The sequence below is a fragment of the Gorilla gorilla genome, chromosome 20, assembly GCF_029281585.2.
Source record: "Gorilla gorilla gorilla isolate KB3781 chromosome 20, NHGRI_mGorGor1-v2.1_pri, whole genome shotgun sequence".
In the NCBI taxonomy this organism is placed as follows: Eukaryota; Metazoa; Chordata; class Mammalia; order Primates; family Hominidae; genus Gorilla; species Gorilla gorilla.
In genome coordinates, this window is record NC_073244.2 from 25,616,730 (window position 1) to 25,636,968 (window position 20,239).

Sequence of the window (20,239 nt, forward strand, 5' to 3'; positions counted from 1 at the left end):
GTAGAGCGGGCAGGGGGTGAAGAGGACGGGCAGATACAGGTGGAGAGCAGTGGGGCTGCAAAGCTGCCTGGTGTCCATCTCCTTCAGAGAAGAGAGGGGCTGGTCCCCCAACCTCAGGGGGAGGCATGTGGCAGATGCTGGAGTGTGGGGGACACTGAGACAGGGAACAGGGGGCCTGGGAGGCTTGTGTCTCTCCCCACACCTCAGTTTACCCATCTGTGACATGGGCAGTGTGGGCCTCTAGTCTGAGCACAACTTTCTCTTTGGACATGAAAACTATAGAGTTCATACTGTGTCATCAGTGGGTCCCTCCTGTCCCCATCCAGTGCCCAGTGCCATACACTGGGGTGCCCCAAGGACATGCCAGGGCCTGGGCCAGGCTGGGGGCTTCTGCCTCCACTCCATGGTGCAGAACAAGGCTTGGGGAATGTGGAGGTGGCTGGGGAGCCCTGGGCCCCCGGAGGGCTGCTCTGTTTACCCAAGGCCACCCGCCCGCCTCTGATGCAACAGGCAGGCTCTGGTTACGTGAGGCCGGCAGCTGGGCCAGCTCTGGGGGAAGGGCTAGCCCAGCAGAGCGAAGCTGGCTGGGGCTGGCCCTTATGCACCCCAACTCCCCAGCCCCCTCCTTCTGGTGGGCACCATCTTGTTATTCATGGTCTGTCCCCTGTCCTTTTGCCTCTGTTCCTATCCTATACCTTCCCCAACCACTAATTGTGTCCCCTAGCAGGGCCACCAAGAGTCTTAACCTCATTCTTCTCAGATGAAGGGGCACCCTTAGTTGCTAGAGTAAGAGGTTGGAAGGTAGAAGGGAAGGTTGTGAGGAGGAAGGGATAGAAGGATCCAGAGTGGGTGGTGAGGGAGAAGAGTGACCTGGGAAGCGGGTCTGGGAGATGGGGGAGGCGGTGGGTGGGGGATGGAGGACAAGGCTAGGGTGGGAGGCTGGGGGAGGTGGAGAAGCTGCCCCCGCTGTCTCCCTCCTCCAGATTCTCTCCCCTCTCCCAGGGGAAGGCTTTGAAGGACCTTCCATGATAAGGATGTGTGACCCAGTAGGTAGGGAGGGCCCTGAGGTTAAAGAACCCTGAGTCCCCCTCCCAGCTGTGCCACCCACTCACTGTGTGACCTCAGGATGGTCACTGCACCCCTTGGGGCCTCTTTGCTCATGTGAGAAGTGTGGATAGGCTGGGCGCGGTGGCTCACGCCTGTAATCCCAGCACTTTGGGAGGCCGAGGTGGGTGGATCCCGAGGTCAGGAGATTGAGACCATCCTCACTAACACGGTGAAACCCCGTCTCTACTGAAAATACAAAAAATTAGCCAGGCCTGGTGGCAGGCGCCTGTAGTCCCAGCTACTCGGGAGGCTGAGGCAGGAGAATGGCGTGAACCTGGGAGGCGGAGCTTGCAGTGAGCCAAGATCGTGCCACTGCACTCCAACATGGATGACAGAGCGAGACTCTGTCTCGAAAAAAAAAAGAAAAAAAAAAAGCCAGGCATGGTGGCACACACCTGTAATCCCAGCTACTCAGGAGGCTGAGGCAGGAGAATTGCTTGAACCCAGGAGGTGGTTGCAGTGAGCCTAGATCGCGCCACTGTACTCCAGCCTGGATGACAAGAGCAAGACTCCGTCTCAAAAAAGAAAAAAAAAAAAAAAAAAAAAAAAAGAAGTGGGGATAATAGGAGCCCTCAAGGCCCACCTACAATGTTCCCTCCTCCAAAAGCCTTCCTATCCTCTTACCACTTAGGATCCTTCCACCTCCCCATCCTTCCTTCCAGCTCAGCACTGATCCAGGGGGCGGGGTAGAGTATGTGGCTGGTTCTGTGTCCCCCAGCCTGGGGGTTCCTTGGGCCCGGGCCCAGTGCATGGTGGCACCAAAGGGGTGTCTCCACGGGTTTCTTTCTTTTCGTTTTTTAGAGACAGTTGCTCTGTTGCCCAGGCTGGAGTGCAGTGGTGCAATCATGGCTCACTGCAGCCTTGAACTCCTGGGCTCAAGTGATCCTCTCGCTTCCATCTACCAAGTAGCTGGGACTATAGGAATGCACTACCACACCTGGCTAGTTTTTAAATTTTTTTTTTGAGGTGCACTGGGTGTCTTGCTTGTTGCCCAGGCTGGTCTCGAACTCCTGGGCTTAAGCGATCCTCCTGCCTTGGCCTCCAAAAGCGCTAGGATTATGGGTGTGAGCCATTGCGCACAGCCTCCATGGGTTTCTTGAAGAACTGGAGAATCTCAAAGAAGGTCTAAGCAGTGAAAGGGAGTGGGGGATAAGCCTGGGGCACCCAGAAGCCTTGTTCAGGTATACTGTAGGGGAAAAAAAAAAAAAAAAAAAAAAGGCTTTCCAGGGGCCTGAGTGTGCAGGACTCTCCGGGAACCCAGAGGAGCAGGTCTGAAATAAAAACCAGGACTCAGACCAAGGGCTAAGGACAAAAACCCAGCGGAAGTCTGATTCTTGTCCTGACCACTGTGGACGGAGCAGGGGGCAGGTCGCTGCCCTGTATGGGTCTCCTTTTACCCCATCTGCAGATCAGGGTTGGGATCCTTTCTGGGTGATCTCCAGCCTCGTGAGCACTATGCTTCTGTTTGGATGCCCCATGGCACGGAGAGCTCACTGTCTCTCTTCTAGCTGCCTACCTATCTCTGGAGTTCTGCCGGGAGTTAATTTTTTTTTTTTTTTTTTTGAGACGGAGTCTGGCTCTGTCACCCAGGCTGGAGTGCAGTGGCGCAATCTCGGCTCACTGCAATCTCCACCTCCCGGGTTCAAGTCATTCTCCTGCCTCAGCCTCCCGAGTAGCTAGGATTACAGGCGCTCACCACCACAGCCAGCTAATTTTTGTATTTTTAGTAGAGATGAGGTTTCACCATGTTGGCCATGACGGTCTCGATCTCCTGACCTCGTAATCCACCCGCCTCGGGCTCCCAAAGTGCTGGGATTACAGGCGTGACCCACCATGCCCAGCTGGGTGTTTTTTGAAATGGAGTCTACCTCTGTCGCCCACGCTGGAGTGCAGTGGCATGATCTCGGCTCACTGCAACCTCCACCTCCCGGGCTCAAGCGATTCTCCTGCCTCAGCCTCCAGAGTAGCCGGGGATTACAGGCATGCACCACACCCAGCTAATTTTTGTATTTTCAGTAGAGACGAGGTTTCATCATGTTGGCCAGGCTGGTCTCCAACTCCTGACGTCAAGTGATCCGCCCACCTCGGCCTCCGAAAGCGCTGGGATTACAGGTGTGAGCCCCCGCGCCTGGCCAGTAAATGCTATTGAGTGAGCTCTAGGAGTGCCCTTGCTCTCCACCCTGACAAGGGAGGCTGCGAGCTCTTGTTCTGAGAGCCCTCTGGCCTCTAAGAACCTCAGTTTGCTCTCTGAAAAATGGGAGCGAGGGCATATAGGGTGAAAAAGGGTGGAGGGTCAGTGTGCCCAGCAGGGCCAGCCAGGACTGCAGACAATGACCGCTTGGAGGCTGAACTTCCCGCCAACGCTTTACCTCTTGCGCCCCCTGGCGGCTACAGGGGGCGGGGCGCCCTCCAGGCAAAAAGGGCTATCGAGCACTCAAATGAGATGCAAATTAACCAGCGCCCCCACAAGCCCTTGGACTCGGGGTGACGAGGTGTCTGACAACCCAGAGTCTTGATCAGATCCCTTTTATCTATTTGTTTATTTATTATTTTTTGAGACAGAGTCTCGCTCTGTCACCCAGGCTAGAGTGTAGTGGCTCCATCTTGGCTCACTGCAACCTCTGCCTCGCAGGTTCAAGCAATTCTCCTGCCTCAGCTTCCCAAGTAGCTGGGATTAGAGGCGCGCACCAACACACCCGGCTAATTTTTTATATTTTTGGTAGAGACAGGGTTTCACCATATTGGTCAGGCTGGTCTTGAACCCCTGACCTCAGGTGATCTGCCCACCTCAGCCTCCCAAAGTGCTGGGATTACAGGCGTGAGCCACCATGCTCAGCTATTTTGTTTTTTTATAGGGACAGGGTCTCTCCATGTTGCCCAGGCGGGTCTCCAACTCCTGGACTCGGGTTCCTCCAGTCTTGACTTCCCTAAGTGCTGGGATTACAAGCGTGTGCCACCGCACCCGGCCTAGACTCCTTTTAAGAGATGACTGGGCTGGGCACGGTGGCTCACACCTGTAATCTCAGCACTTTGGGAGAACGAGGTCAGGAGTTCAAGACCAGTCTGGCCAAGATGGTGAAACCCCGTCTCTACTAAAACTACAAAAATTAGTTGGGCGCAGTGGCAGGTGCCTATAATCCCAGCTACTCTGGAGGCTGAGGTAGGAGAATGGCTTGAACCCGGGCGGCAGAGGTTATTGTGAGCTGAGATCGCGCCACTGCACTCCAGCCTGGGTGACAGAGTGAGGCTCCAGCTCAAAAAAAAAAAAAAAAAGAGAGAGAGAGATGACTGTTAGTCGCTGGTTGAGGTTGTATCCAGGGGCTATGAGTGACTCAGAGCCCTAGAAGGGTTTGGTGGGGCCCCCCACACCTGCCTCCCTCACCCCTAGCTCCTAGTGCCCCAGACATCCCAGGCAGGTCCTGGGAGGCAGGCGATAATCCCATTCTGCTGCCAGTTTCTCCTGAAGGTCTGAGCAAGACAGGGCTGGCTCACAAATACCAGTGTTTGCTGGAGAAATGGTCGCATGGAGGACAGATAGACATTGAGAGGTGCCTTCAGAGCAGGTAAGAAGGGAGAAGGACTCTGGAGGCCACACACCAATCAGTGTCCTAAATGGGGTGGCTTTAGGCTCCTCCCCACTCCTAAGCTGAGTAGGACAGTGGAGAGGTGGGATAATGGCACAGAGGCCCCCCAGTGTGACCTAGGAGGAGGAGAGGTAGCGCTGAACCCCCTTTCCAGGCCTTCAGACGCCTTGACAGGCCCGATGTCCCAGCAGGATGCCCTCTGTCTCCCCTCGGGGCACCCCTGCTCTTCCCATCCATCTCCATCAACCACCCCACAGTGCCAAGCTGAGGGACCCTCCCAGAGCAGTGACTGGAACCTGCCCCGACCCCAAACAACTCTATCTGACCTCCCTAATGCATTGTACTGGAACAAGGGATTCTGGGGTAACTGCATTGGCACATAGCTGGCCTTGGAGATGCATAACTTGTGGAGGCCTGGTCACCCAGGCTTGGCATTCACAGTGGTCAGTGCAGGCCCTTCTGCAAACAGCAGCAGAAACGGACTCAAAGCCATTTTGGCAAAAATCATAATTTAGGGGTCCATGAAACTGAAGAAATGAAATTGGCTAGCGTCAGGTACAGTTGGATCCAGGGCTCCACGCAATGTTCTCAGGTCCCCCCTGGAACCCCTCGCCCCGGCCTGGTTCCCATACACCCAGCTCAACCTTCCTGATGCTCCTGGTAGAACTCCCAGGAAAGGCCGCTCATTGTGTCACGTGTCCATCTCGAACCAATCACTAGGAACCTAGGACAAGGGAGCTCTGATTGGCCAGGCCGAGGTGCCACATCCACCACTGGAACTAGGGGTGGCTTCTCCATGTGGCCTGAGCCTGGGGTGGGCGTTGCTGCTTGAGGCAGAATGCAGGTTGGGAGGGTAGATCTGCGAATGTCCAACTCAGCCTGTAGAGAAGGTGCAGTCCAGCCTTCCTTATCCAGATGAAGAAAGGGAGAACCAAGGCTGGGTGCGGTGGCTCACACCTATAATCCCAGCACTTTGGGAGGCTGAGGCGGGAGGATCACGAGCTCAGGAGTTTGAGACCAGCCTAGCCAACATGGTGAAACCCCGTCTCTACAAAAAATACAAAAAATTAGCTGGGGGTAGTGGTGTGTGCCTGTAGTCCCAGCTACTTGGGAGGCTGAGACAGGAGGATCACTTGAGCCCAGGAGGCAGAGGTTGCAGTGAGCAGAGATCGTGCCACTGCACTCCAGCCTGGATGACAGCCAGATCCTGTCGAAAGAAAGAAAGAAAGAAAGAAGGGAGGAAGGAAGGAAGGAAGGAAGGAAGGAAGGAAGGAAGGAAGGAAGGAAAGAAGGAAGGAAGGAAGGAAGGAAAGAAAGAAAAAAAAGAAAGGAAGAAAGAAAGGAAAGGGAGACCCAGAGAGGGCCAGCACCAGGCCTATGTCACACAGCACATCAGAGGCAGGCAGGGCTGGGACCAAACCAGGCCGGGCTCTGCTTTTCTCTGACTGTGCCCTTTTTTTTTGGTGGGGGGGCGGCAGGTGCGAAGTCTCGCTCTGTCGCGCAGGCTGGAGTGCAGTGGCGCCATCTTGGCTTCTTGGCTCACTGGAACCTCTGCCTCCTGGGTTCAAGCGATTCTCATGCCTCAACCTCCTGAGTAGCTGGGATTACAGGTGCCCGCCATCACACCCGGCAGAGTCTCTTTTTGTCCATATGTATTTGGGGGTGAGACCTGCCTTTTGGGGCTGAGGATGAAATGAGATGACCCCTGTGAAGACTTTAGCCCAGGGCCAGGGACTTGATAGGTGCATAATCAGGATTATTTTGATGGCAGTTATTGGTCCAAGGGTCGATGGGGGGCCAGTGAGAGTCCAGGAGCAGCAAAGCCACTTCTGGGAACATTGACGGCTGGGCCTGGAGGTTCCAGGCAGGTGCAGGAAGAATGCTGGCCACACTCGTTCAGTCTTCAGTTTCTGCCTGGCCCAGCTTCAGTCAGGCTGGGGAGCGGGGGCAAGGGTCAGGGTGGTCTGAGAAGCAGACCCAAGGCATGAGGCAGCACCTGTGGGATGACCCTGGGCCAGACTAAGGTGGAGCTTGGTGGTCAGAGGTCCGGGTGGGAATCCTGGCATTTCTGGGCATGGGTGATGACCCTGAGCTGGCTGCCTTACCTCTCGGGGCCTCAGTTTCCTCTTCTGTAAAACAGGGCAGTGCTTAAAGTCCTGGGACAGGAGAGGGGGATAACTTGACCCTGCGAAGGTCACTGATGACCCCAAGAGGCGCAGTTTTGGGGGAAAAGTGGGAATGAAAGCCTCTGAGGCCGGGCGCAGTGGCTCATGCCTATAATCCCAGGACTTTGGGAGGCTGAGGCGGGCAGATCACCTGAGGTCGGGAGTTCGAGACCTGACTGACCAACATGCTGAAATTCCATCTCTACTAAAAATACAAAAATTAGCCAGGCGAGGTGGCAGGCACCTGTAGTCCCACATACTCGGGAGGCTGAAGCGGGATAATCGCTTGAACCTTACAGGCAGAGGTTACACTGAACCGAGATCGCGCCACCGCACTCCAGCCTGGGTGACAGAGCGAGACTCCATCTCAAAAAAAAAAAAAAAAAAAGAGAGAAAAAAAAAGGCCCTGAGATGCGGCATGAGGCTGGCGGTTCTGGGGAGAGGCGAGGGACTCTGCAGGGACAAACGTGGATGAGACACAGAGCAATCCTGCCGGGCAGCAGCAGTGGAAGGGACAGCAGACGCTGGGAAGTGAGGAGGGCAGCGGGGCAGTGTCCTCGAGGCACAAAGTAGGAGGGACCAGGGTGTGGGGGATGGGACTGGGGAGACAGAGGCTGGGTTGGGGGTGTGGGCAGGGCTGCGTAGGGCACTGGGCTGGACTGCTGACCCACTCAGGCAGCCCCTCCTGCTTCAGGCCCCCTGGAAAGCTCCCAGGCCACCCCTCAGCCTGTGGGATTCCTCACCACCCCACATCCAGAGCTAAGCCTGCTATGAACAGGTACTCAGGAAGTGTGCATCAACTGCCAGAGGTACTCAGTAAATGCTTGTTGCCTGTGGTGTCCAGTAAGCGCTCACTGATTGACTACAGTGCCCACTAAGTGCTCTCTGACTGCACACATGAATTCGGCTGCCTCTGGGCTCTGGGGCTACAGCTTGAAAGGCCTACAGAGGCTCTGTCTCCATCTGCCTCCCCTCGACCTCTGAGAGGGCTTCCATGGCACCGAGGACAATCACAGTGCCTGGCCAATAGGCAGGGGCTCGGTAAGTCCCCAGGGCCCCTTTGACCTGCCTACGTCTGCCCATCACAGATATAGAATGGTGACACATCAGATCTTTCCTGGCACCACACTCTCTAAGCGTGGTCAGCCACACCTCCCACAGCTCACGCTGCACTTGTGCGGTCCTCTCCCATCTGGTCCTGGGCCTGGCCACGTGACTGGCCTCAACGGATGGGCCACCCACAAATGTGAAACCGGCACTCTGCATGGGAGCCGCTCTCCTGGCTCCCAGCCACCAGGAGAAACCCGGGCTGGCCTGCTGGAGAGGCCACGAGGAAAATCTGACCCCTGCTGCCAACAGTCCTGGCCAAGGGACCCCCTGACTATGCAGCTGCAGCTGAGCTCCCATGAGCACCACATGGGTGGGCCCCAGGGACAGCAGCAGAACCACCCAGCTGAGCCCAGCCCAAAGTGCAGAATCATGAGTCGGTTAATTACTGGGGCTGTAAACCACTAAGTTTTGGGATGCTGTGTTATGCAGCAATAGCCGACTGCTCCAAAGCACATCCGTCACTGTGCCCTGCACCCTCTCGGTCACCTGATGAGCCACCTTTACAGAAAGTAAACGCAGAGACCAGAGAGGGTAGTGAATTTGCTCGGTCACACAGCAGGTAGGCAGTAGATGGGTGGGGAGGTCCCAGAGATAGGTGGCTAATTGCCCATGCTGGGCTCTGCCTGAGAGATGGTGCACGGGTAAAGCAGGCTGCTGGCACGTGGTAGGATGGAGGAAATGTGGGCTCCCTTCTCTGTCTTGGGGGGTGGAAATCTCTGGGACTAGCATGGGGCCTATGGCCTGGAAAAGAGAGAGGAAGGTGGTGGAGAGAGAGTGGGAGAGATGGGCTGACATGGTCCCTGAGCAGCAGGGTGGAACATTCTGGACCTGCAGACACCCCTCCACCTGCCACCTCCGAAATCATCCCACAAGCCCAGTGAGAAACCCCAAGTGGTTAGACAAGCAGGTGCCTGCCTGGCTGCCAAGCGGGCGGGTTGGTTAGTTCAGAGCAGAGAGAGAGGCTCGTGGCTACCCTCGGCACTGACCTGGGTTGGCGGAGGCTAGGGGGCCCCGAGTCTCTTCCAGGATCAGGCTGAGGAGGGCGGGGGTGGTTCCTCCGGGCTGCAACAAAACATGTGCAGCATCCATGAGGCCAAGGTCGGAGGCCACAAGGCTTGCTCAGCTGGCTGGAGTGCATGTTTGGGTGATACTCTGGTCTCAAAGACCTCTGGCTTGAGCTTCTGGGGCATCCTCCTTTAAAGTGGGATGAGTGGGCCAGGCACGGTGGCTCACGCCTGTAATCCCAGCACTTTGGGAGGCTGAGGTGGGTGGATCACCTGAGGTCAGGAGTTCAAGACCAGCCTGGCCAACATGGCTAAACCCCGTCTCTACTAAAAATACAAAAATTAGCCAGGTGTGGTGGCAGGCGCCTGTAATCCCAGCTACTCGAGAGGCTGAGGCACAAGAATCACTTGGAACCCAGAGAGGGAGGCTGGAGTGAGCTAAGATCGCACCAGTGCACTCTAGCCTGGGCGACAGAGTGAGGCTCTGTCTTGAAAAAAAAAAGGGACAAATGGCTGGGCCCAGTGGGTCATGCCTGTAATCCCAGCACTTTGGGAGGCTGAGGCGAGAGGATTGCTTGAGCCCAGGGGTTTGAGACCAGCCCAGGGAATGTATCATGACCCCATCTCTATTTAAAGAAATATATATGTATGTTTTTAAAAGTGGGACAAGGCACTCCAGAGGCCACGTCTGTAACTCACTCACACAAGACTGGGCACTTCAAACCCACAGGGCTTACAAAGAGAGGTGTCAGCAGCAACTCAAGCTGCTACTAATGTCTTTCAGGAGTGTGTTGCGTTTTTGAAACAGCAGGCACAAACAGGGCATATGAAAGCATTTTTGGAAACCCTGAGTTGACAGTAAGAGCTATGGCTTTTCAGTGAAGTCTAGTTCCAACTGCCAACGCCAACCCATGGCAGAGAAGCCAGATGCCGCTCCTCTTCAGATGCAAGAGAGCCCAGATAAACCCTTCATGCTACCGTTTGAGGGAAGATTGCTACACTCCCATTCTTACGCATACACTCAAGTCTTGTTTCTGCAATTTTCGCGTCTTAGTTAAGCAACACAGATGCTTTCTTTCTTTTGCCCAGTGGGGGACAGGCCTGCCAGAACCCCAATCTGTGGGAGCCAGACGCGTCCCAAGGCAACGTTCCTGCTCCCGGCACATGAGTGTGTGTTCATAAGTGTGTTTATTAACTTAGAATGCCAACAAAAACAAAAAGAAGGGCTACTCTTCAAAAACTCTCTTTCCAATGTTCAAGGACTGTGAGTGCTTTTCGTTTTCAGACCCCTGGTCCTGGGCTTAAAGCCTCCCTTGGCTCTGGGTCCTGGGACAGGGAGAGGCCCCTGCCATCTCCCTGGCCCCATCTCCCCCAGCTGGCCGGCTCCAGCCACAGAAGCCTTCTCGGTGCTTCTCGAACACTCCCAGGGATCCCAGCCCCAGAGCGTCTGCCCTCACCACTGCCCCGCATGGAACTCCGTCTGCCCCGGGATCATCTCTGTCTGCATGTAACTCATGCCACCTCCTAGGAGGGGCCCCGCAGTGTTCTTCACAGCGCATCTGACATGCTCTTGTCTGCCATGTTTACCTGGTTGTCGGATGTCTCCTTGTGAGCCTGTCTGTCTCGGTCACTGCTATGTCCCCAGTGCCCAGCCCAGGGCCAGGCACACAGCAGAGCTCAGGACCTCGGTATTAAGTGACTGAACTCAGGTTATAGATGCCACAGGACAAGAGGAGGTCACCAGACACCAGGACAAAAGGAAAGAGACAGTTTTCTAATAAGCGAGAAGCAGTGGTTCCCAGCGCAGCTGAGAGACGGTCCTTGCAGCTGAGTGGCAGTGGGGGCGGGCGGTCCCAGGAGCTACCTGTGGCCCTGGGCACTGGCATTCATATGGTCCCGGATGCTGATGGCCTGTTTGAGCAGACCCTCCACGCTGCGGAAGTAGACGCTGCTGTCCACCAGGTTCTTCACGGCGCTGAAACGGGAGGACAGGCCTGGTCAGCGCTCCGGACCTGCAGGCAACTGTCCCACACCCCAGCACTTGAGGTCACCACCAGGGTTCGGTGGGTACCTCAGTGATTCTGCGGGCTTCCCGAAGGACTCACAGTGGGCTTACATTTTAGATTTCCCTGCTATGACTAGATGACATCTGTGCAACACAGCACATTCACTTCTCTGCCATTGAAACATCTAATGTTTTGAAGGAGGGATCAGTGTATAAAGATGTCATAAAAAATATCTCGGCCATTACTGCTGATAATGGGGGTGTTAAAAAAAAGGAAAGAAAAAACACCTGGGCACTGTGGTTCACACCTATAATCCCAGCTACTCAAGAGGCCAAGGCAAGAGGATGGCTTGAGCCCAGGAGGTTGAGACCAGCCTGGGCAACACAGCGAGACCCCATCTCTTAAAAAGAAAAATCTGGGCTGGGCACAGTGGCTCATGCCTGTAATCCCAGCACTCTGGGAGGCTGAGGCGGGTGGATCATGAGGTCGGGAGATCAAGACCATCCTGGCTAACACGGTGAAACCTCTGTCTCTACTAAAAATACAAAAAAATTAGCCAGGCGTGGTGGCGGCCGCCTGTAGTCCCAGCTACTCGGGAGGCTGAGGCAGGAGAATGGCGTGAACCCGGGAGGCACAGCTTGCAGTGGGCTGAGATCGCGCCACTGCACTCCAGCCTGGGCAACACAGCGAGACTCCGTCTCAAAAAAAAAATACACATTTCACTACAGACAAATGTTCGCTGGCCTCCCGCCTAGCCCAGTGGTATCTGGGGCAACTTCTGTGGTGATGAAAATGTTCTTTATCCATTGAGATGGCTGAGAGGCACCTGGAATGTGGCTAGTGGGACTTGGGAGCTGAATTTTTTTTTCTTTTTTCTTTTTTTTTTTTTTAGATGGAATTTCGCTCTTGTTGCCCAGGCTGGAGTGCAATGGTGTGATCTCGGCTCACTGCAACCTCCGCCTCCCAGGCTCAAGCGATTCTCCTGCCTCCGCCTCCCAAGTAGCTGGGATTACAGGTGCTCACCACCACACCTGGCTAATTTTTGTATTTTTAGTAGAGATAGGATTGCACCATGTTGGCCAGGCTGGTCTTAACTCCTGCCGCAAGTGATCTGCCCACCTTGGCCTCCCAAAGTGCTGGGATTACTGGCGTGAGTCACTGCACCCAGTTTCACTTTAACGAGTTAAAATTGAAGTGTGCTTAGCCACCCATGGCGTAGGTTCGTGGATTAGATGGCACAGCTAGAGGAAGCAGAAGAAAGCATAGGTTTTTTGTTGTTGTTGTTGTTGTTTTTTTTTTTTTGAGACGGAGTCTCGCTCTGTCGCCCAGGCTGGAGTGCAGTGGCGTGATCTCGGCTCACTGCAAGCTCCACCTCCCGGGTTCATGCCATTCTCCTGCCTCAGCCTCCCACGTAGCTGGGACTACAGGTGCCACCACACCTGGCTAATTTTTTTGTATTTTTAGTAAAGACGCGGTTTCACCGTGTTAGCCAGGATGGTCTCGATCTCCTGAGCTCATGATCCGCCTGCCTTGGCCTCCCAAAGTGCTGGGATTACAGGTGTGAGCCACCGCGCCCGGTCTGTTTTTTGTTTTTTTGAGACAGGATCTTGTTCTGTTGCCCAGGCTGGAGTGCAGTGGTGCAATCTCCACTCACTGCAGCCTCACCCTCCCAGGCTTAAGCAATCCTCCCACCTCAGCATCCCGAGTAGCTGGGACTAGAGGTGTGTGCCACCAGGCTCGGCTAGTTTTTGTATTTTTTGTAGGAATGGGGTTTCACCAGGTTGCCCAGACTGGTCTCAAACTCCTGGGCTGAAGCGATCCTCCCACCTCAGACTCCCAAAGCGCTGGGAGTCCAGGCGTAAGCCCCTGCACCCGGCCGTATTTCTTTTTTCTTTAGAGGAGAGGTCTGGCTATATCACGCAGGCTCACCCGAACTCCTTTCAAGGCATCCTCCCACCTCAGCCTCCTGAGTAGCTGGAACTATAGGCGTGCATAACCATTCCCAGCTCTAGCAACTCCTTTTTCTTTTCTTTTCCTTGAGCTAAGGAAGATACGGTCTGTCTGGTCAACCCTTGTCCCACCAAGGGGGCCAAGGCTGCCAATGGCAGAATGCTGCCCCAGCAGCAGGATTGCTTGTCTAGGCACCTTCACCCACACAACCAAACAGCAACACACCAAGGGAACTGCTGGGAGCATCATTCAGCCGCCAATAAAATGGCCCACAGCCCATGTCAGGTGCAAACAGCATGTCTGTGCAAAGTCGAGGAACTTCCAAGGCCAACTGGGCAACCCGAGGCAACCGGAATAAGGCTTGGGAATACAGTCACGAGGAATGGAACCAAAGCACAGGAGGCAAGGGGTCGGTAACAAAAAGAAACACCGGCCGGGCGTGGTGGCTCGCATCTGTAATCTGAGCACTTTGGGAGGCTGAGGTGGGTAGATCACCTGAGGTCAGAAGTTTGAGACCAGCCTGGCCAACATGGCGAAACCCCATCTCTGCTAAAAATACAAAAATTAGCCGGGCAAGGTGGCGGGCGCCTGTAGTCCCAGCTACTCGGGAGGCTGAAGCGGGAGAACTGCTCGGACTTGAGAGGCGGACGTTGCAGTGAACTGAGATCATGCCACTGCACTCCAGCCTGGGTGACAGAGTAAGATTCTGTCTCAAAAAAAATTTAAAAATAAAAAGCCATATCTGTGCTTTGGGCTTCCCCCTGACTGCCATCCACCCCACTGGCCCATCTGTGGTCCTGGCTGTGGGAGAGAAATGCTGGTCCCCAGAGGCATCTTCCAGAATCCTTATCCCTCTTTCCTGTGGCAGCTGGGGAGGGGCTCAGCACAGGGAAGAGACCCACCTGGGGCCCTGGCCAAGTGAATCGTGGTACAGACCCCATACACCCACTCGGGTAGGCCTGGCAGGGTGGGGCTTACTGGGCAGTTGGCTGGGATGCCCCTGAACGCCCAGGAGGCCAGAGCAGCAAAAGGTGGCCCTGCAGCGGGGAGGCTGTGGCGCTCACCTGCAGGCGTACTCCACAGTGTAGATGGCTCCCTGGCTCTGCTCCTCCCAACGCTGCATGTCTGCCTGTAGGGGGCGCAGGAGATGTTTGGCAAGGGAGGCCACCCCCACCTAGAGGGCCTTCCTCCCAGCTCTCTTGGTTGGGGCTCTCCTGAGTCCTTCATGGTGGAAGCAGAGACCTTTCCTCCTGCAACTCCCTTTCCTCACAGGTCTGGGCTTTCTGTGAACACCTGGCCACCATGCCTCAGGGCCTTTGCACAGGCTGTTCCCCCTGCCTGGCACATCCTTCCCTTAGTCAGACGGCTGCCTCCTTGCCATGCAGGTCATAACTGTAACAGAATAGTATAGTTTGACTGTGTCCCCACCCAAATCTCACCTTGAATTGTAGTTCCCATAATCCCCATGTGTTGTGAGAGGGACCAGGTGGAGACAACTGAATCATAGAGGTGGTTCCCCTCATCCTGTTCTCCTGATAAGTGAGTTCTCACGAGATCTTGTGGTTTTAATAAGGGGCCTCCCCCTTCACTGGGCATTCATACTTCTCCTTCTTGCTGCCATGTGAGGAAGTACATGTTTGCTTCCCCTTCTGCCATGATTCTAAGTTTCCTGAGGCCTCCCCAGCCCTGTTGAACTGTGAGTCAATTAAACCTCTTTATAAATTACCCAGTCTTGGCTATGTCCTGATAGCAGCATGAGAATGAACTAATACACACATCTTGCCACCTCCTTCAAAATCTATCCCAGATCTGTCCACCACGCCTCTGACCTGGCTTTGCCACCACATGCCTCCTTGCTGGTGTCCCAGCCTTGACTCCTGCCCTGACAGCCCCTGCTCCTCCCAGCAGGCCCCAGCTCACCTTGTGCTGGGCCAGCTCGGGGAGGGAGCGACGCACATGCTCCTGCAGCCGGTACAGGGCCACGGACGGCTCGTTGGCCAGGACGTAGACGCTCTCAGTGAACTTGTCCGTGACTAGATACAGGTGGTAGGGATGGGGCGGGTGTGGGGAGACAAAGCGTCAGCCTCCTCATTGCTCAAGTGTTGAGCCCAGCCAGAGCAAAGGGGGCATCTGGCGTGTCCCTCTGCAGCTAGGTCACCCCTGGCCCATGACAGGCTGGAGGAAGTGGTCACAGCAGGGCTCACTCAAGAGGACATTAATGAGACCGGGTGCGGTGGCTCACGCCTGTAATCCTAGCACTTTGGAGGCTGAGGTGGGCAGATCACCTGAGGTCAGGAATTCAAGACCAGCCAGGCCAACATGGTAAAACCCATCTCTACTAAAAATACAAAAATTAGCCGGCCATGATGGCGGGCGCCTGTAGTCCCAGCTATTCTGGAGGCTGAGGCAGGAGAAATCACTTGAATCTGGGAGGTGGAGGTTGCAGTGAGCTGACGTCATGCCATTGCACTCCAGCCTGGGCAACAAGAGCAAAACTCCATCTCAAAAAAAAAAAAAAAAGAGGACATTAATGAGAGGACATAATGAGTGATGAGTTCATAACAAGTAAACTTCTTTTTTTTTTTTTTTTGAGACAGAGTCTTGCTCCGTCATCAGGCTGGAGTGCAGCGGTGCAATCTCGGCTCACCACAACCTCCGACTCCCTGGTTCAAGTGATTCTCCTGCCTCAGCCTCCTGAGTAGCTGGGATTACAGGCATGCACCACCACGCCCAGCTAATTTTTGTATTTTTAGTGGAGACAGGGTTTCACCATGTTGGTCAGGATGGTCTCGATCTCCTGACCTCGTGATCTGCTCACCATGGCCTCCCAAAGTGCTGGGATTACAGGCTTGAGCCACCGTGCCTGGCCAGCTTGATTGAACTTTTTTTTTAGAGACAGGGTCTCGCTCTGTTGCCCAGGCTGGAGTGCAGTGGTGTGATCACAGCTCACTGCACCCTCGAAACTCCCAGCCTCAAGCCATCATCACACCTCAGCCTCCCGAGGAGCTAGAACTACAGGTGCAAACCACCATGCCTGGCTAGTTTTTTCATTTATTTATTTATTTATTATTATTATTATTTTGAGACGGAGTCTCACTCTGTTGCCCAGGCTGGAGTGCAGTGGGGCAATCTTGGCTCACTGCAAGCTCCACCTCCTGGGTTCACGTCATTCTCCTGCCTCAGCCTCCCGCGTAGCTGGGACTACAGGCACCCGCCACCACGCCCGGCTAACTTTTTGTATTTTTTAGTAGAGACGGGGTTTCACTGTGTTACCAGGATGGTCTCGATCTCCTGACCTCGTGATCTGCCTGCCTCGGGCTCCAAAGTGCTGGGATTACAGGCATGAGCCACCGCGCCCGGCTCATTTTTTAAAATAGAGACAAGGTCTTGCTATGTGGCCCAGGCTGGTCCTGAACTCCTGGTCTCAAGTGATCCTCCTGCCTCAGCCTCCCAAAGTGCTGGGATTATAGGCATGAGCCACTGTGCCTGGCCCCCAGTGAACTCTTCTCATCTTTCCCTCCCAAACCCACTGGTAGTGGATACTGCTGCCTACTGCACTTCCCGGCATTCTTTTTGCCCCTGTGACCACACTCGGGACTCTTCAGAGCATGCCCACAGGACCTGAAAGTGCCTGGAAGTTCACATCCCAGGAGGGCCTCAGCTGCCACTCACCAGTGAGAGATATGAAAACCTGTGTCCCTCGCTGGGCACTGGAACAACCCAGAGCCTAACATCCCCCTGGGCTCCTGTGCAGGCCCAGGCTGAGGCCTCCCTCTGCAGATTTTACCTGAGGTGCCCCTCGCTCAGCCTCCTCACCAGCCAGCCCTGCCCTGTTTCCCCTTCTCCCCTGCAGGTGTCTCCTGATGAAATTTTTTTTTTCTTTTTTTTGAGACAGAGTCTTGCTCTGTTGTCCAGGCTGGAGTGCAGTAGTGTAATCTAGGCTAACTGCAACCTCCACCTCCCGGGTTCAGGTGATTCTCCTGCCTCAGCCTCCCGAGTAGCTGGGATTACAGGCACCCGCCACCACGCCTGGCTAATTTTTGTATTTTTAGTTGAGACGGGGTTTTACCATGTTGGCCAGGCTGGTCTCGAACTCCTGACCTCAAGTGATCTGCCCACCTCGGCCTTCCAAATTGCTGGGATTACAGGAGTGAGCCACCGCGCCCGGCCCTGATAAATTAATTGCACACAAATCCTCATTACAGGGTCTGCTTCAACAACGGCATTCCCAGCCAGCCAGCAGGGCCCGCCTTTCCTGTCCCATTCTTGGGCAGATCCTGATGGTTCTAGCCTCACCTGTTCTATTATACCACACTGCCCGCACCGGTCCAGGCACAGCGAGGCACGGCCATCTCCTGCCTGGATGCCAGACCCACCTTCTCCCTGGTCTCCCTGCTTCACCTGCTGCCAACAGTTCAACCTCCATGCAGCAGATGAGGCAAACTCCAAATGAACAAATCATCTATTCCCACCCTTGCTTTAAACTCTTCCATAGCTCCCACCTGCCAGAGAATAAAATCCGCCTTTCTTGCCATGGCCCATGAGGCCCTGCATGTTCTGGCTGCTCTTGACCTCCCTGCCCTCCACCCCTGGCTCTTCCTTGGACCTCCCAGCACTGCCCAGAACTTTCTCACTGCCCGAGAGGACGAGGTAGGAGGATCACTTGAGGACAAGAATTTGAGACCAACGCCGGGTGCGGTGGCTCACGCCTGTAATCCCAGCACTTTGGCAGGAGGATGGATTCAGCCTAGGAGTTCAAGACCAGCCTGGGAGACATGGCGAAACCCCACCTCTATAAAAAATTGCAAAAATAAGCTGGTCATGGTGATCTATACCTGTAGTCCCAGCTACTCAGGAGGCTGAGGTGGGAGGACTGCTTGGGTCTGACAGGTGGAGGCTGCAGTGAGCCATGATCATACCACTGCACTCCAGTCTGGGCAAAAGAGTGAGACTCTATCCCAAAAAAAAAAAAAATTAAATGCCCGTATGTGACCAGTTGCTCCTTTATTCATTACAGCAGAGCTCTAAACACTTTGTCACCTCAAGGCCTTGGCACTTGCTATTCCCACCTGGAGACACCATTCCGTCACTGGCTCTCCTTCATCCCTCAGGTCTGCTCAAATGTCACCTCCTGGGCAAGACCCTCCCTGACTACCAAGCTTAAAAGATGACCCCTCCACCTCACGGAGGACCTTGGCAGGCATTTTGTTCCTTTCTCTTAATACCAGTTTCAACTGATTAGGTTACATGTTCACAGGAAAAGTTAAAAGCTTGGACTTGGGAGAGCAGAGCTTCTCTGAGCCTCAGCTTCCTCATCCACAAAAAAAGAATAACAGCACCCGCCTCAAAGTTTGCTACAGAGACGAATCCAATGCCATCACCAGGGTGACTGCTCAGGAGAGAGAACCCAGGCGTGTCTGGAAGTCAAAGGAGGCTAACACAAGTCTCTCCATCTCACCACTGTGCCTTGAGTGGCAGAGCCCAGCCTGCCACCTCCAAACTGTGTGACCTCTTACCAGATAAGCCTCCTCACTTTGAATGTCAGCATAACGGCCAGGGGCGGTGGCCCACGCCTGTAATCCCAGAACTTTGGGAGGCCGAAGCGGGAGGATCACCTGAGGTTGGGAGTTCGACACCAGCCTGACCAACATGGAGAAACCCCGTTTCTACTGAAAATACAAAATTAGCCAGGCATGGTGGTGCATGCCTGTAATCCCAGCTATTCGGGAGGCTGAGGCAGGAGAAACACTTGAACCCAGGAAGCAGAGGTTGCCGTGAGCCATGATCATGTCATTGCACTCCAGCCTTGGCAACAAGAGCAAAACTCCGTCTCAAATAAAAAAAAAAAAAAAGAAGAAGAAAGTGAGCATAACAGACAAGGCACGGTGGCTCGTGCCTCATACTCATGCCCTCCGTTATCCATGGTTCCCGAATCTGTGGATTCAACCAACCATGGATGGAAAATAGAAAAAAAAAAATTCCACAAAGTTTCAAAAAGCAAAACTTCAATCTGCCCTACACGAAGCACTTCTTTGAATCCATGTGAATGAAGTGATGTGTAGGCCTGTATTATGTATTCTAGATGTGAGTAATCTAGGGTGATTTAAAGTATAGGGGATTAGCTGGGTGCAGTGGTTCACACCTGTAATCCCAGCACTATGGGAGGCCAAGGTGGGTGAATCACTCGAGGTCAGGAGTTTGAGACCAGCCTGAGCAACAAGGTGAAACCCCGTCTCTACTAAAAATACAAAAACATTAGCTGGGCATGGGGGTGTGTGCCTGTAATCCTAGCTACTCAGGGGGCTGAGGCTGCAGTGAGCTGAGATCCCCCCACGGCACTCCAGCCTGGGTGACAGAGCGAGACTCCGTCAAAAAAAAAAAAAAAATTAAAGAATTAGCTTGATGTGGTGGTGTGCGCTTGTAGTCCCAGCTACTGGAGAAGCTGAGGCAAGAGGATCGCCCGAGCCAGAGAGATCGAGGCTACAGTGAGCCATGATCGCGCCACTGCACCCCAGCCTGGGCGACAGAGTGATACCTTGTCTCAAAAAAAAAAAAAAAAAAAAAAAAAAAAAGGAAACAACACGCACAGCGATTACTACGCCCCGGGGATTCTTCCAATGCATTACAAATATCAGGTTGTGGAGTTTTTTTTTTTTAGACAGGGTCTCACTTGTCACCCAGGCTGGGGTGCAGTGGCACGATCGTAGCCCACTGCAGTGCAGCCTTGACCTCCCGGGCTCAAGCAATCCTCCCACCTCAGCCGGCCAAATAGCTGGGACCACAGGCGTGCGCCACCACGCCCGGCTAATTTTTGTATTTTTTTAGAGACGAGATCTCACTATGTCACCTAGGCTGGTCTCGGGCTCAAGCGATCCTCCCGCCTAGGCCTCCCAAAGTGCTGGGATTACAAAGCCACCACTCCCAGCCTCAGCTACTGAATTCTTGAAACAATCCTGGGGGGACCGGTAATTAAAGCAGACACGGAGCCTTTCTACAGGTTTCAAAACTAGTGAGCGGCAGAGCTGGGGTTGGACGGCAGTTCAGTCACTGCTCCTCGCACGGTCCCTCCGCGCCCGGCCTTTGTCACAAGTTCCCTCCACAAGTTCCCGGCCGCCTCTGTCCCGCCCGCAGGCCCGCACCACCTTTCTTCCCCTTGAGCTGCATCTCTGGCTCCTCCATAGCGACCGCGGCCGAGCGAACCGGGAAACGGCACCGGAAGCCCGGAGGCTGGGACGCCCGCCTAAGCCTTCCCTGCTGAAACCGGACGCCGCACGGCTCCAGTTCCGATGTCAGAGGGCCCGCCCTCCCCGCTC

At 54.6% G+C, this 20,239-nt stretch overlaps 1 protein-coding gene across 5 annotated transcripts; it reads right to left on the bottom strand.

The window, feature by feature from the left end:
- Positions 1-5,183: 5,183 nt before the first annotated feature.
- Positions 5,184-20,234, bottom strand: BORCS8 (BLOC-1 related complex subunit 8). 5 transcript variants are annotated; one of them, XM_019015376.4, is made up of 6 exons: positions 20,069-20,177; positions 14,847-14,959; positions 13,991-14,055; positions 10,835-10,945; positions 8,953-9,028; positions 5,184-5,415 (listed from the first exon to the last, which is right to left on the bottom strand). In XM_019015376.4, exons 1-5 carry the CDS (start codon positions 20,103-20,105, stop codon positions 8,995-8,997), a joined length of 360 nt encoding a protein of 119 aa, XP_018870921.1. In that variant the 5' UTR covers positions 20,106-20,177; the 3' UTR covers positions 5,184-5,415; positions 8,953-8,994. The 5 variants fall into 5 exon arrangements, with proteins under 5 accessions (XP_018870921.1, XP_018870920.1, XP_055228222.1 ...); XM_019015375.4 differs by having other exon boundaries at positions 5,184-5,739; XM_063701829.1 differs by lacking the exon at positions 5,184-5,415 and adding an exon at positions 5,747-8,707.
- Positions 20,235-20,239: the final 5 nt, after the last annotated feature.